Source organism: Balaenoptera acutorostrata, chromosome 6 (assembly GCF_949987535.1).
Source record: "Balaenoptera acutorostrata chromosome 6, mBalAcu1.1, whole genome shotgun sequence".
NCBI lineage: Eukaryota > Metazoa > Chordata > Mammalia > Artiodactyla > Balaenopteridae > Balaenoptera > Balaenoptera acutorostrata.
This window is the reverse complement of record NC_080069.1, coordinates 87,985,366-88,000,724: the sequence shown is the minus strand read 5'-3', so window position 1 is coordinate 88,000,724 and position 15,359 is coordinate 87,985,366. Positions and strand designations below refer to the sequence as shown.

Sequence of the window (15,359 nt, the reverse complement as noted above, 5' to 3'; positions counted from 1 at the left end):
ACTTGCCACTTAAAGTACATCACTAATGCTCCTCCAAGTGTTACTTTTTACAGCAGTGATAACAGGGTAATGATCGAGTAAACTACATATTCTTCTGGACAACTGCAGTCATTTAGGTTGGTGTGCCATTATTATTGCTAGCCTGCACATTGAGTGCTTACAAATACAGAGGGGAAAGAGGGCCAAAAGAATTTTTTTTTTGCTATTATGTTTTTTTCTTAAAGACAATATAAACAACTAAAGCCAAATGAATAAAATATGCAAATATGCAATCAATAAACCAGCAAGAAGTAGGGACCAACTTCAGTAGGACTCCTGCGACATTTCTTTTTAGATTCAAATTATGAAGAGTAAGAATTCTACATGATGGTTGATATATGAAAAAATTTCACTGAAAATACTCTCAGAGATGATAGTAAACTGAGTCAGGATGTTGTCTAGCAGGTACATGACCATCTGAGGTTCAGGATAAATATTCACCAGTTTGGTATGGTGGGCAAAAAAATGAGATCATCCTATAGTATGGTCAATTTAAGCAACCAAAAGGATGAGCTAACTTGGAATGGTTTTTTAAAAAACTAACCTCCAACCAGTAAAATATTGATTCAGCCAAGGATCATCAATGGATGCTAAAATCAATGGATAAAAGGTTGTTGGAGAAACAGAATACTGACACAATCTTAGGTATCATCCCAGAGATCCTTAATTACAAAAAGAAAGGTAACTTTACATTGGAGAAATCTGGTATGTACACCAGATTAACCAAGAGATCAAACCAAACGTTAACAGTAATGAGACAAGGTAAAATGTGACTGCTGAGGCACTGTGAAGGAAACATCTATGCAGTGTTTTTGCCAAAAATGTTTAACCTGATTCTAAACATGAAAAAACAATCAGATCAAACCAAATTAAGAGGCATTCTCAAAACTGGCTGGGACTCTTCAAAAAATGTTAGTGCCTCAAAAAACAAAAAAGAATAAAAAAAAAAAAGTATGGGAATTTTGTTAGGTTATAGGAGACTACAGAAACAGGGAAATCACATGTAATGTACCATAATCCTTAATTGGATCCTGCATCAAAAAGGAAAAAATATATATAAAGAACATTATTGGGACAACTGGAAAAATTTAAATATGGTCTATAAGTTAAATAATATAATTGTATTGTCAAATTTCTTGAGTGTGATCATAATATTAAGGTCATGTAAGAGAAAGTCCTCTTTCTTAGGAGTTACATGCTGAAGTACCTCCTGGTAAAGTAACATGGTATCTGCAACTTACTTTCAAATGGTTCAGAAAAAAAAAATGTATGTGTGGGACTTCCCTGGAGGTCCAGTGGTTAGGACTCTGTGCTTTCACTGCCGAGGGCCCAGGTTCAAGCCCTGGTTGGGGAACTAAGATCCCACAAGCTATGTGATGCAGCCAAAAAAAGAAAATATGTGTGTATATAAACATATATTAGAGAGAATGAGATAAAGTAAATGTAACAGAATGTTAATACAACTGGTAAATCTAGGCAACATGAATATGTGTGTTCATTTTACTGTTTCTCTAAATTTTAAGTCTGATTTTTTTTAAAGTTGGGGGAAGAGTAGGGAGCATATATGTATGTATTTGCTTTTATACTCATAAATATATGATGATGGTCTACGGAAGGGTAATAAGAAACAAGGGTGGTAAGAGAACTAGGAGACAGGAAGGTGATGCAGTAGAGGAGGACAATAGGTGTGGGTGGGAAATTCTTTGCTGTATACTACATAGCACACCTTCATATATTTTTACATGTAAATGTTTTATGTATTTAAGAAATTAATAAAAAGGTTTTTTTTTTTTTAAGTTCCAGCAAAAGTACTGAATCTGCTATAGTGAGATCATATTGGTTTTCTTCTGAAGTTCCCAGGGAAATATTTAGGTAGGAAGAATTATCCAAGCATGTAACATCTGTGATTTTCTATTTTTAATCTTGGTGAAAGGTGTATCAAAATCACTGGGCTGAGCAGAGAGGTGAGCAGGTTTTTTGCAGCCATCCACCCCAAGTGGGCCTGCCCTCACCTGATGATCATAAAGAAAATTCTTACTGATGGATATGCATAAATGTGAACACATGGAAGAGGAAAAAAAAAGAATCTACATAAAATGGCTGCAGGTTGATCCACCATACTGCTATATTTCCTCTGTCACCTCAGGTTAAGGTACCCAAATCCTTGATGTCAGTTGCATCCTGGGACCTGCATACTAGGAAGAGAAAGTGCTTTGTTCCCAATACCCACCTGAGGGCCCGCCGCTCTGGATAATCGAGGTCATAACTTTGCACAGAGTCATTGCAAGAGTCCCGGGAACTGCCCTGAAGCAGCAGCTGCTGCGGCAATCGCACAGGCACAGGGAATTGGTGCACAGAAGCATTGGGCTGGGAAGTCGTATGGTAAAGAGGTGGGATGCTATTGCTGGCCTCACTGCGATAGTCACTATCTCGGTCATCAACGGCACTATCAGGATCTTCAAAAGCTGTGGAATAAGCACAGTCAGTCAAAGCAACCCAGCTTTATTTAGTTCTTCAGAATTTTTTTCTGCTTCTAACTTAGGTAGCCACAAGCCTGGACCTTGAGAACAAGAGCAAGCTGAGCTGCACATGAGCCCAGTGACCTCAAGTCATGCAAAAAACTGTCTCAATATCCACAAGTCTCTCTCCTTAACGAATGAGATAAGACACTTGGTTTAATTTTAGTGCTGATTCTTAGAGGAGTTCCAAGTTCCATTTTCCCAATGCAGAAATCTCTGGAATTCTGCTTCTCTAAGCTCTCATAACCCTAGTAAAAATCTGCTTTTAAATGTCTTAAATAGATTCTGGCCCTGTACTATTATCAAAATGGGGCAAAAGGGGGAGAAACAGTTTTCCATCTCTTAGAAAAGAGAAATTTTTGTTTAAAGTTAGCATGGTGTTTTCAGACTTTAAAAACACATGGTTGAATCAAATAAGCAGGTCCACCATCGGAAGCTGGTCCAAGAAATCAGGAAGGTCAAAGCCAAGACTTAGAAGTCAAGTTAAAAGTTCTAGATGCAGCTGAGAACAGCAGCAGTCTTACTGTCTTGATGCAACATTGGGTTTTTCTAATAATTTCTGTCGAGCACCCACACCCTGGGCTGAATTCCCATCCCAAGCCTGGGCTGAAGAAGAGGAAAACACGTGCACTGTCAATGGGGTCTTACTGACAATGCAGCCTAGTTTATCTAACAGCAGTGACTACAATTTCATAGAATTATTTCTGCTTTTCAGGCCAGCACCTGACAAGCTACAGTTTTTTCTTGATGTTAGCTAAAATGACCACAGTTACAAATCCTGCTCCAAGCAAAAGTAAAAATATGCAATACTGTGCTTGGAAAGGGAGTTCAACCTAATAGTGTGTTGTAGTTTATTTTATATAGAAGCCATTTCTGATACCATATCCATATGTGTATAATTAATAAGGTCCCATATGTTCTTTCTTGCCAAGTTTCTATTAGGCTCACAATAAGGAAAAGGAACATTCACCATCCAAAGTGGAGATACTTTTAGCAGATGATGGACTCCTCATATTAGGAATTAAAAAAAAATCTTGGTAGCAATGTGGACAGTGGAAGCCTCCTAATGACCATAAAATTAGGCTTTTACAAGTAGGAGATAAGAACATATATTGACACAGTGGAAACAGAAAAGAGTTAATGAACCAGAGAAAAAAATCCAGACAGAAATGATGAGACCTGGGGACAAATGGAAGGTAATCCCTATTACCTTGACCCCTTGGCTTCTACATCAGACAACTTGGTAGATAATCCCACTAAAAGAGACAGGGAACACACAACATGTGGGTTCCAGACAACACTTGGGGTCACAGCTGGGAGTAGGGGTAAGAAGATCTTTCGAGCTTTGCCCACTTGAGTTTAAGGCAACATGTGAACATGAGAAAAGAAGAGGAGAATGATCAGAACTCCAGGGGAAAAAAATCAGTATGAGAAAGAGACTAAGCTTCAAATGGTCAGGAACAATACCAATCAAACATAGGGGATGCAAAGCATTCTAATTACAAAGCACTCTGATCACACATTAGGAAAGAGAGACTTTGGAGGTACTGATTTTAGACCTTGTTGCATTTGCTGTTCTGAAGACAAGAAAGGATCAAGGGACAAAAACCAGTATACCATCCAGACTTAATTCTTTCTGAACTCACGGAAGGAGTAAGTGTGAAGAAGTCAGTGCTGGATTATTCATGCATACAGATGAGGGGGCAGAGGCAACAAAAGAGACAAAGCCAAAAGTCTATTTAAACTCTGGCAGGAGAATATGCTATTAGTTTACAATCCAGAGAACCAAGATTTAGTCTCCAAAGAAGCAGCAGTGATAGACAATCCTATTGCTTATGAGTCTAGGAGAGGGTAGCTCAGCCAGAGGTAGGAGCCCAGGATCCAGAGCCAGAAACTACCTGGATAGACCCTTAGTTTCTCACTGCATCTGACCTTAATAATACTCTGCTTTATTCTGTTAAGCTAAGGGGAGGAATATTCCAAAACATTCCTAAAGGCTGACACATTTCCACACTGAAGGAATAAAGGGCAAATACTAAGAAATAAAGTGTCGGGACTTCCCTGGTGGTGCAGTGGTTGAGAATACGCCTGCTAATGCAGGGGACATGGGTTTGAGCCCTGGTCCGGGAAGATCCCACATGCCTCGGAGCAAATAAGCCCGTGCGCCACAACTACTGAGCCTGTGTGCCACAACTGCTGAAGCCCGTGAGCCTAGAGCCCGTGCTCCACAGCAAGAGAAGCCACCGCAATGAGGGGCCTGCGCACTGCAGCGAAGAAGCCCCCGCTTGCCGCAACTAAAGAAAGCCAGCGTGCAGCAACAAAGACCCAACGCAGCCAAAAATAAATAAATAAAAATAAATAAATTTATTTTAAAAAAAAGAAACAAAGTGTCTGTGGAAAGAAGAGGCCAGGGGTAGAAGAAAAGAGAGTATGAAAAGTAGGAGGGGACAGGAAAAAGGAAATACAAGGAAGTGAGGTGAGACAAAGGACAGGAGCAGAAAAAGGGTAGGTCAAGGGCAACAGCCAGCTTTTCTCCCCCTATACCATCCCCAGTTTCCTTATAAAGTAAATCTCCTAGCACCACCAAAGCTGATTAGAAACTAAAGAGGCAAATTAAGGAAAAGCCTTGAATGAAAGAATTGTACTTTCAGTGTAGCAGCAAAAATCTCTTACTGGCTCTACACTCTACCCCACAGTAGTATTTCACCTAGAACGGAAAACTTCTGGCTTCACTGAGAAAGAGAGACTGAGTACAGGTTTGGTTACTCAGCTTAAGGCGGACTTGTGAGCTAGTTTGAGGGCAAAATTTGAAAAGTCCCTTGAAATTAAAAGGCTGGGAAAATTTACTCATTCAAATATTTATTGAGTGCCTACCAGTGAAGGCCAAACAACACAGAAGACTCAGCGTACAGAGTCAGTCTAATAGGAGAGAGAAAATATGGATACAAATACAAGGACGTATCTATCATGAGAACAGTACTAACCAAATGCTGTATGAGTTGACGGTTAGGTCATTTCCTGTTAGAGTGAACAGGGAAATCATTATGGAAGATATGACTCTGAAAGACTGGAGGGTTTTCAATAGGTGAAGATGGGGGGCGGGGGAATACCTTCTAGAATCTGGACAAAAGCAATGGCATGAGTAAAGGCCTGATGGTGGAAAGGCTATATATATTTTGGCAAAACATTCTGTAGCTCATTTAGCAGGTACATAAAAGGACATGGAAGGGAATGAGAGAAAATAAACCTGGAAGAGCAGGATGGGGAAAGTAATTTAATCTGGGGCAAACATGGGCCCCAGGCAGAAAGCAGGCACTCAAACAAAACAGAATGAAATACTGAACAACAAGGCTCTCTAGTATGTGGTGCTCCTGGATTAAGTCCCCATCTTTAAATACAGAATACAGGGAGAATTTTATCAGAGAAGGAAAGAGAATTCAAACTTTTTTTTGTTTGTTTCATGGCTTACTTTTTTCTATTTGAAAACCTTAAGTTATCTGAGCTCTCTTAGGCTGCCTTTGAGTAGTTTCCTGGTGCAAATACCCAGGATTCAGATGATAGAAAGTACATACCCCATGAGAAATTCTAGTGACAGGACAAAATTTGGCCTCTCTTAGCATCTATTGGATACCTAATCATTGGGACTCAATCAACCCACCCACCTCCCCTGTCAGATAGGTAACACAGCCAGTAATGTCAGCCTAGGGCTGTGAATCTTGTTGGAAAGAACTAGATGCCCACTCTCTAAGCTCAAAGTTGAACAAAGTTGGGCTTCAGCCTAGCTGGACTGCTCCAAGGAAAGTCAAACCACGTCCTCAGCCTCTTGTTCACATCACAAAACCAATGACCTCTCCTAGAATGAACCTTCTCCTTCTAGTCACTGCACTCCTTAGCTAAGAGACCAAAGGAGAGAGTTTCCTCCAAAAGGTGGCTGATGGTACTACTTGTCTCTGGGGAAGAAAAATCAGGAGATCCTGTCAGGATTATAACTGAAACTTTGGTTTGAAATGAAATTTCTCTCTCTCTCTCTCTCTCTTTCTCTCTCTCTCTCTCTCTCTCTCTCTCTCTCTCTCTCTCTCACACACACACACACACACACACACACACACACACAGAGTCTTCAGGGAACCAGCCTGAAAGGATATAACTTTCCACTGCAGGTAACTGTCTCCTGAGATTCAAGTAGGGGAAGAGGAGGGAATGGAATTACATATGCTTATATGCATGAATATCCAGCTTCATAGTCAGAGGGAGTATGTTAAAGGGTATGATCAAGAAAATTATAAGGTATTCAAATTCTTACGTACTCTGTTGGTCTCCCCAGCCCAAATAGGTCCAGTGACCTAAGAAAACCGCAAGTGGTAGCAAAGAAGAAGAGTGATAGAGACAATTTTAGGACAAATTCAAAGACATTTTCCATCCCACCAATTATTATATACCTTACCTTACTTGAGCCTACCCTACTTGTATTCCATTTATTTTTCATAACATGTAGAGGGCATCTGCCTTCTACCAAGCATAAGACAAATCTACAAAGTACTCTTGCTCTCTGCAATTCACTATATAGAGAATAACAAAAAACTACTGCTTCCGGGGACTTCCCTGGCAGTCCAGTGGTTAAGTCTCTGCACTTCCAATGCACGGGGCACGGGTTCGATCCCTGGTTGGGGAACTAAGATCCCACATGGCGCATGGCGCAGCCAAAAAATTAAAAAATAAATTTTAAAAAAACCTACTGCTTCCATACTCTTTTAAACCTCCTTCTGGCTGAGGTCTCTCTTAGAACAACATCACTGAGGAGCTAATATACTGTTCCATATTCAAAATGAGAAAAATTTAATCAGCTTCTAAGAAACCCTTCCTTATCTCTATGTTCACCAAACCTGAATCTACTACAGTATATCCATGAGAAGCTCAGACCTGGTTACAGTGGGAAAGTGAGTGATTCCCTTACCCAAGAGCGATGACATCCAATTTTGCTGCTCTCTATTGAAAGTTAAAAGGCCAAAGAATGGGCTACCCTGGTGGCGCAGTGGTTAAGAATCCGCCTGCTAATGCAGGGGACACACGTTCGAGCCCTGGTCCGGTAAGATCCCACATGCCACAGAGCAACTAAGCCCATGCACCACAACTATTGAGCCTGCGCTCTAGAGCCCGCGAGCCACAACTACTGAAGCCCGCATGCCTAGAGGCCGTGCTCCACAACAAGAGAAGCCACCGCAATGAGAAGCCCGCGCACCACAACGAAGAGTAGCCCCTGCTCTCTGCAACCAGAGAAAGCCTGAGCACAGCAACGAAGACCCAATGCAGCCAAAAATTAATTAATTAATTAATTGTAAAAAAAGAATCAAAAAATTAAATTAAATTTTAAAATTAAAAAAAGCCAAAGAATGGTATTAATCTCTAGTCTTCCAATATGTAATAAAACACTGTAGCCCAATATGTAATAAAACACTGTAGCGGGAACTTCCCTGGTGGCGCAGTGGTTAAGAATCCGCCTGCCAATGCAGGGGGTACGGGTTCGAGCCCTGGTCCGGGAAGGTCCCACATGCCATGGAGCAACTAAGCCCGTGCGCCACAACTACTGAGCTTGCGCTCTAGAGCCCTCAAGCCACAACTACTGAGCCCACGTGCCACAACTACTGAAGCTCGCGCACCTAGAGCCTGTGCTCTGCAATAAGAGAAGCCACCTCAATGAGAAGCCCGCACACCATAACAAATAGCCCCTGCTCAATGCAACTAGAGAAAGCCCACACGCAGCAAAGAAGACACAATGCAGCCAAAAAAAAAAACAAAAACCACTGTAGCCTGTTGGGTGCTCAGAGATAGCCACTTTTTTCTGAATTGCCTATAAATTATTTAAATAAAATCCATTAAAACACAGAAGCTTTGACAGAAGAAAACTGAAAACAATTCCTACTCATTTTTCAAGATTAAAAAATTCAATATTAATTAAATTTAAATCCTATCCCACAGCCGAACTGAATTTGAGGCAACTAATGTGACAAGGAAATCATTAAAAATGGGCCTTTATCCCAAGAAACAAGGAATAATGTGGCTTCATAGTTAAGAATATGGATATTGAAATCAAAGCTAAGTTCCTCTGGCTCTGCCATGTACTAGCTATAAGATCTTGAAAAGGTTATTATAGATGTTTCCTCATCTGTAATTTGAGAATGATAATGAGTCTCATTGGTTTCTGTAAGGATTACAAGAGAAAATCCATGTAAAGTACTTAGCACAGGTCCCCAGAAAATAGTAAGCAATTTGCATTTCTTGTTGTTTTGTCATGTTGCCAGATCTTTGCTTGCCTTATAGGTTCCTAACAAATAGGTAGCAGGAAGATCAGCACACTCCAACAGTTGTAATGTCAGCTGAGGGATCAACAACGTCTGGGTTAAAAAGTCCTCAGAGTTCTGAGGGTGCAGCTACCTTAATTAAATGTTTGCCATAAGACGCAAAATTCTGGAAGCACTGAATGATGCCAACACAGGCTGGTTTCACTACCTGAGTTAACTCCCAATCCTGGGGAAATGGGATTACAAATCAGTCACAGGCTGTTTAACTAAGAGTTAAACAGGGAGAGTTTTCTTCCTATGTACTTACCTTTTTCCTACCACCCATATCTCTTTCTTCTCATGTTAGTTTAGTGTGCAATTTTTAAATTTTTAATAATTTATTTAACTTTCTAACCATGGAGTGGAGGATAAAAATTCTCCTAGGCTATAGTGCAGTTGCCATAGCAACCATGAGAGGGTAATTACCTTGTTTCTTTTTAAAAGAAAACTGAAAAATAATCACATAGAACTTCAGAATACACCTATCAAGCTAGATGGCTTCAGGCAAGTGACAATGCTGTGTCTCACTGAAACTCTGGGCCCAAAGAGCACTCTCTTTGCATTACACAGCCTCATTCTTGAATGCCCAACAGCACTGCATAGCAGTTTCTTGTACATAGTAGGTGTTCAATAAATATCTCTTGTATGAATAAATCAAACGAATAATCTGATCCCATCTACTGGGTCCATCCCTAAACCATGAAAATAACAACAGTTATGCTCTCTGACTAACTAGTTCCCTATTCTCACTCCAGCCTGGTACCACTGTAAGAGAAATAACACCAGTTTAATTAAGCCAAGTTTCCTTCCTCACCCCAAAAAAGCACTAAAACATCTCACTAGTCAGTAGAACAATTACTGTGGATAATTAGGTTTTGCTAGGCATAAGAACCAAGAAAAGGAGGGCGGAAATGTTTCAGGAAAAGAAATTATACATTCAAAGGCCCATTCAGTGAACTGAAAATAGTTCCTGCGTAACTGAATGAGAAGCTGCAGGGTTATGGAAGAACCTGATCAAAGTGAGTCTTAAGTATATGTATGTTTAGAAATTTAGTAATGTTAGGAGTTTGTAATTATCTGGAGGATAATACAGAGTTATCACAGCTTTTAAGCAGGGGAGAGACAGGATCAGATTTGTCATTTTAGAAAGAGAATGGTGGTACAGTGTGGCCACTCGTTGGTACAGTAGGTAGACTGAAAACGCGTCAGGGAGGCTAGTAAGAGGCTATTGCACTGACCTAATGATGGCTTGAACTAGGGAAGTAGCAGAAGGAGCAGAGAAAAGTAGATACATTCATAAGATACGTTGGAGGTAAAGTCAACAGGGTTTGATAAGTAACTGAATGTGGAAAGTGAGGAAAATAAAGCCTAGATAATATTGCCCAGGTTTTTAGCTTGAGCTACTGGGTGGACATCATTCATTAAAAGAAATACAAAAGAGGGGAAGGTTGAAAGAGGTGATGATGAATTTAATGTTAGATGTATTTATCGGCTTTGTGGTATCTATGAGACATCTCAAATGACTATGTCTGGTAGACAGCTGGATATATGAGTAAAGAGATGTGGAGCAGAAGACTTGCATGTTTTCAGAACACAAGCCCCCATGAGGACAGGAATTTTTCTTCTTTGTTCCTTGCTATATCCTTAGTGCCTAAACAGTGCCTGGTACAAAGCAGAATCTCAACAAATATTTGTAACTGAATAGGTAAAAATTAAATAAAAACAATGAGGTAGAGAGTATAGGATAAGAAAAAGACTGTATATAGGAGAAGGGGGGAAGCTATAGAACAGCCACATTTAAAAAGCAGACAGACAAAAAAAAAAGAACTGACAATATAGTGTTGGTGAGGCTATGGAGCATCTAGAACTCTCATACGTGGCTGGCAAGAATGCAAGGTGGTAGGCCTCTTCGGAAAATAATCTGGGCATTTCTTATGAAGTTATACACACACCATACAATCCAGCAATCCCCTTCCTATATATTTACGCAAGAGAAATAAAAACATGTTCATACAAAATCCTATATACAAATGTTTACAGTTGCTTAATTCATATTCACTAAAAATTGGAAACAGAAGTATCCTTCAACTGATGAATAGGTAAACAAACCATGGTACATCCATACAGTAGAGTACTACTCAGGAATAAAAAGGAATAAACTAGTGACACACGTAGATGAGTCCCAAATGCATTATGATAAGTGAAACAAGCCAGACTCAAAGCTACATACTATATAATTCCACTTATATGACTTTCTAGAAAAGGCAAAACTTAGGGACAGAAAACAGATTAGTGGTTGTCACAGGCCAAGAATGGGAGAGGTTGACTACAAAGGGTTGAAGGGAATTTTTAGGGTTGATGGAGCTGCTCTATATCTTAACTGTGGTTATGGTTACATGACTGTATGTGTTTGACAAAATTCATAGGACTGTACACTAAAAGAGAGAATTTTACTATATGTAAATTATACATTAATAAATCTGACTTTTAAAAAAAGGAAGAGTCCACAAAGGAGCCTGCAAAGAAGCTGGAGAGGAAGAAAACCATGGCATTGTGGTCCCTGAAGTCAGGAAAACAGGTTTCAAGGAAGGAGTGAGTGGTTAACAAGGAGCAGTGCTACAGAGCAGTCAAAATAAAACTGAAAGTCCTACTGAATTTAGAAACAAAAAAGTTACTCGTCATTTTTATGACAAATTTTAATGAATGAAAGCTAGAGCATAGTTTGTTCAGAAGCAAATGGAAGCACACGCAGTGGAAAAAGGAGACATCAAGACATTCTACAATTCATGCAGTAAAACGTTCAACGTAAGCAAGGTGGAGGGTACTGCTTATCACAGGACATCAAAAAGGTAGTAAGCAGAGAAAAGACACTGGCCAAACGAGTTGCAGAAAAACCTCCAAGTACATTAAGAGCGTATTAGAAAACCAGTAACATTCTCAAACTGGGCATTCACACATATCAAATGACTGTCAAACTGGCAATTTTAATGAACAGGCTAATGTTTCCCACCTCCCTGGAGCTTCAAACCTCTTCAAGCTCACATACTTAACAAATGAATAACCAATTACCCTCTAGCTCAGTGTCACCTGATGCTAAGAGAAAGGCTGTCTAGAAAACTAGAGCCTCTACTGGCAATGACATTTTATTTACAATGTTATGAGCTCTCTTCAGATATATTAGCATACCAAGTATACGACAAGTCCAAAACCACGGAACTCTGGACACTTCAAAACTAACACTTCAAAACTATTCCTAAAATTCCTCTCTACTTTATCTCCCATGTCCAATCTGTCAACAAGCTTAGTAATTAAGTCCATTTAAGTCTCCTTCCTACTGTCCCTTCCTCATAGGTTTTACTCTCCTTATCAAAGAACTTATTACCTCATGCCTGAATTATTACAGATTTTTGACTGGACTTAAGACCTTCTAATCTCTGTCCCATTCAATCTACTTAGCAGACTGCAACAAGACGAATTTTTCTAAATCCAGCTTCTCATCACATCATTACCCTTTTAACAACTTACAACTCTTTATAAAAGAGTATATTTATCTCCCTGGCTTTCAAACCCCTCTATAATCTGATATCAAATAAATATCAAACCTCACTGTTAGCCAGTCCTGCAAAACAAAGTTTTTGTTATGACAAACAGATTGCCATAGTTCCTATGCTTGCCATACTCAGGAGATGGAGAGACGAATGAGCCCAATTTCTCCTATCTGTCCCCCAACTTCTGAAGCTGGAATATCCTTCACTTCTATTCCTTCTTGGTGTAATGGAAATGGTATGAGCTTTGGAACCAAATAAACCTAAATTCAAAGCCATCTCTTACTAGCTGTGTAACCTTAGGCTGGTTAACTTCTCTATACTTCTCTTCATCATCTATAAAGAGTAATACCACTTACCTCTCAGATTTGCATAAGTATTGAAAAATCACATATATAGCATTTAATTACCATGTGCTAGACAAATGGTAATTACTCAATAAATATTCCTTATCCTCCCTTATATAATTGGAATTCATTCTTAAGTTCCACTTAAATAACTCTCCTTAAACAATGCGCAACGACTCTAGTACAGTATCTCTGTTAACAATCAAAATAAGAACCATCTGTCTATTTCTTAAAAAGTTAAACATACACCAACCCATATGATCCAGCCATTCCACTCCTAGGTATTTAACCAAGAGAAGTGAAAACACATGATCATGTGAATGTTCATATTAATTATAATAACTGGAAAAAAACCAAATGCCCATCAACAAGTGAATGGATAAACAAAACGTGGTATATCCATATAATAGAACACTACTCAATAAAAAGAAACAAATTACTGATACACTCAACAAAATGGAAGAATCTCAAATCCTTCTGCTGAGTGAAGGAAGCTAGACACAAAGGACTGCATGCTATATGTTTCTATTTTATATAAAACTCTAGGAAACCAAATTTAATCTATAGTGATAGAAAGCCTATCAGTGGTTGCCTGAAGCCAGGGGTTGGGAGAAGGATGAATTGCAAAGAGCATAAGGAAATGTTTAGAGATAATGGAAATGTTCTGTATTTTGATCATGGTGGTAGTTTCACCGGTATATACATCTATCAAAACCAATCAAAATGTACACTTCAAATGGGTGAATCTTTTGCATGTACATTATATCTCAACAAAGTTGATTTTTTAAAAACACCTGCCTTAGAATTTGATTCATTTTATTGCTTGCCTTAGTCCTATGCATCCCATCCCTAGCCTAGGTTGTAAGTTCCCTGAGTGTAAGATCCAATCTTATACTCCCTTTATGGTCCTTCCAATGCTCGGCACAGAAATCCTATACTGAAGGAGTTAACAACTGAATAAATGCAGGTTCTTCTTAATCTTAGTGTTACAGCACCCCCTTAGTGTCTTTAAATTTTAAGAAGAATTACTTGAGCCTCTTGTTTAAAATGCAGATTCCTAGACCATACTCCCATAGATTCTAATTCAAAATGCCTGGAGTGGCTCGGGCATCTACATTTGTTGTTGTTGTATCTGCCTTTTCAATAAGCAACTAATGCCAAATGATTCTTGAATTACATTTTGAAAAACACAGCTACAGGATTTGCTATATGAAAAAAGCCAGTCTCTCAGACAGAAGCATAGTGCTCCTGCGCTGATGGAGGGAGGAGACAGCCAGATGAGCTATCCTACTGAGCTTGGAGACCAGCTCACTGCGATCATACAGGGAAACGAAACAATTCTGGCAGGTCCAGGACCCAATTAAAAATGAATCCTCTTTCCAGTAAGGCAAAGGTTCTGCACTTATCCCTGTTGACTAGGCTATAGCAAAACAGGCTTCTTCTGCCTATTTCATCCTGTTTCTAGTGGAAAATGTAAGAAATCAGAAATAGTCACATTAAAAAAATAAGGTCCCTAAGTATCAAACAAAACCCCCCCAAACAACTATTACATCACCAATTAATAGTCCAGTGCTGGTCAGTTTTTCTATGACAATGAAATGACAGGAGATTTGAGCCCTAGACTTGAAGTGAACAGCCATCTGTCTAGAATAGCAGTGACAGGACTCACCTATCAATTACTAAATTGTAGTAATTACCAGGTAGCTCACAAAGGACAATAAAGTCAAACATTAGAAATTATTCCCTTCCTTTTTTGAGACAGTAGATTTCCTTCCATGGAAAACAGTAAAGAACCTATAATTAAGAAAAGTACTTCAAACCTGACATAGGGGAATAACAAAAAGAAACTATTGACCAAACTTCCTTGTGAATATAGATATAAAAATCCAAAATAAAATACAAGCAAATCAAACATAGCATTATATCAAAAGAATACTTTTAAAAAATACTTTTACCATAATCAAGTAAATTAAAGGAAGGCAAAATGATTTATTAATAGAAATTGATTAATGCATTCATCGTTGTTTGTAAGTTAAAGGGAAATACGCATGAATAACTAGGTAAGTACTATTAAGGCATTTTGAAATGTTCAACATCCATTCATTTTTAATATGAAAGCTCTACTGAGTTATAAAATGCAGAAAAGTACACAAATGATAAGCATACTGCTTAATGAATATGTGAACACACTCAAGTAACCAGCACGCAGATCAAGAAACAGTATTACAGCACCCCCAGCAGACCTCTTGCTACCCTTTTTCAGCCAACTTGCTACTTCCCTCACTTCCTCCAAGTCTTTACTCAAAAGTCATCTCACTGTAGCTTGTATACTAACCACCTTACTTAAAATTATAATTCAATTTCAGTTCTAGCATTCCCAATTGCTTTTCACCATCTACTCTTTTATTGGTCCACCCTCTAACATCCTGTATAATTATTATGTTTATTATCTACCTCCTGCCACCCAGGATCTTTGTCTTTTTGCTTCCTGATATATCCTAAGCACCTAAAACAAAAGCTGGAATGTGCCCAAAATTCTCTGTAGAAGAAAAGCACTCAGCGATACAGGGA

General features: G+C 39.0%; 1 protein-coding gene across 3 annotated transcripts in view; it reads right to left on the bottom strand.

Moving 5' to 3' along the window:
• Nucleotides 1-15,359, bottom strand: part of UNC13B (unc-13 homolog B) — a 238,082-nt gene that overhangs the window by 109,460 nt on the left and 113,263 nt on the right. For all 3 annotated transcript variants that reach the window (XM_057548317.1, XM_007196950.2, XM_007196952.2), the window contains exon 8: nucleotides 2,270-2,504. In XM_057548317.1, the coding sequence (XP_057404300.1) occupies nucleotides 2,270-2,504 (235 nt within the window). The remainder of the gene's footprint in view (nucleotides 1-2,269; nucleotides 2,505-15,359) is intronic.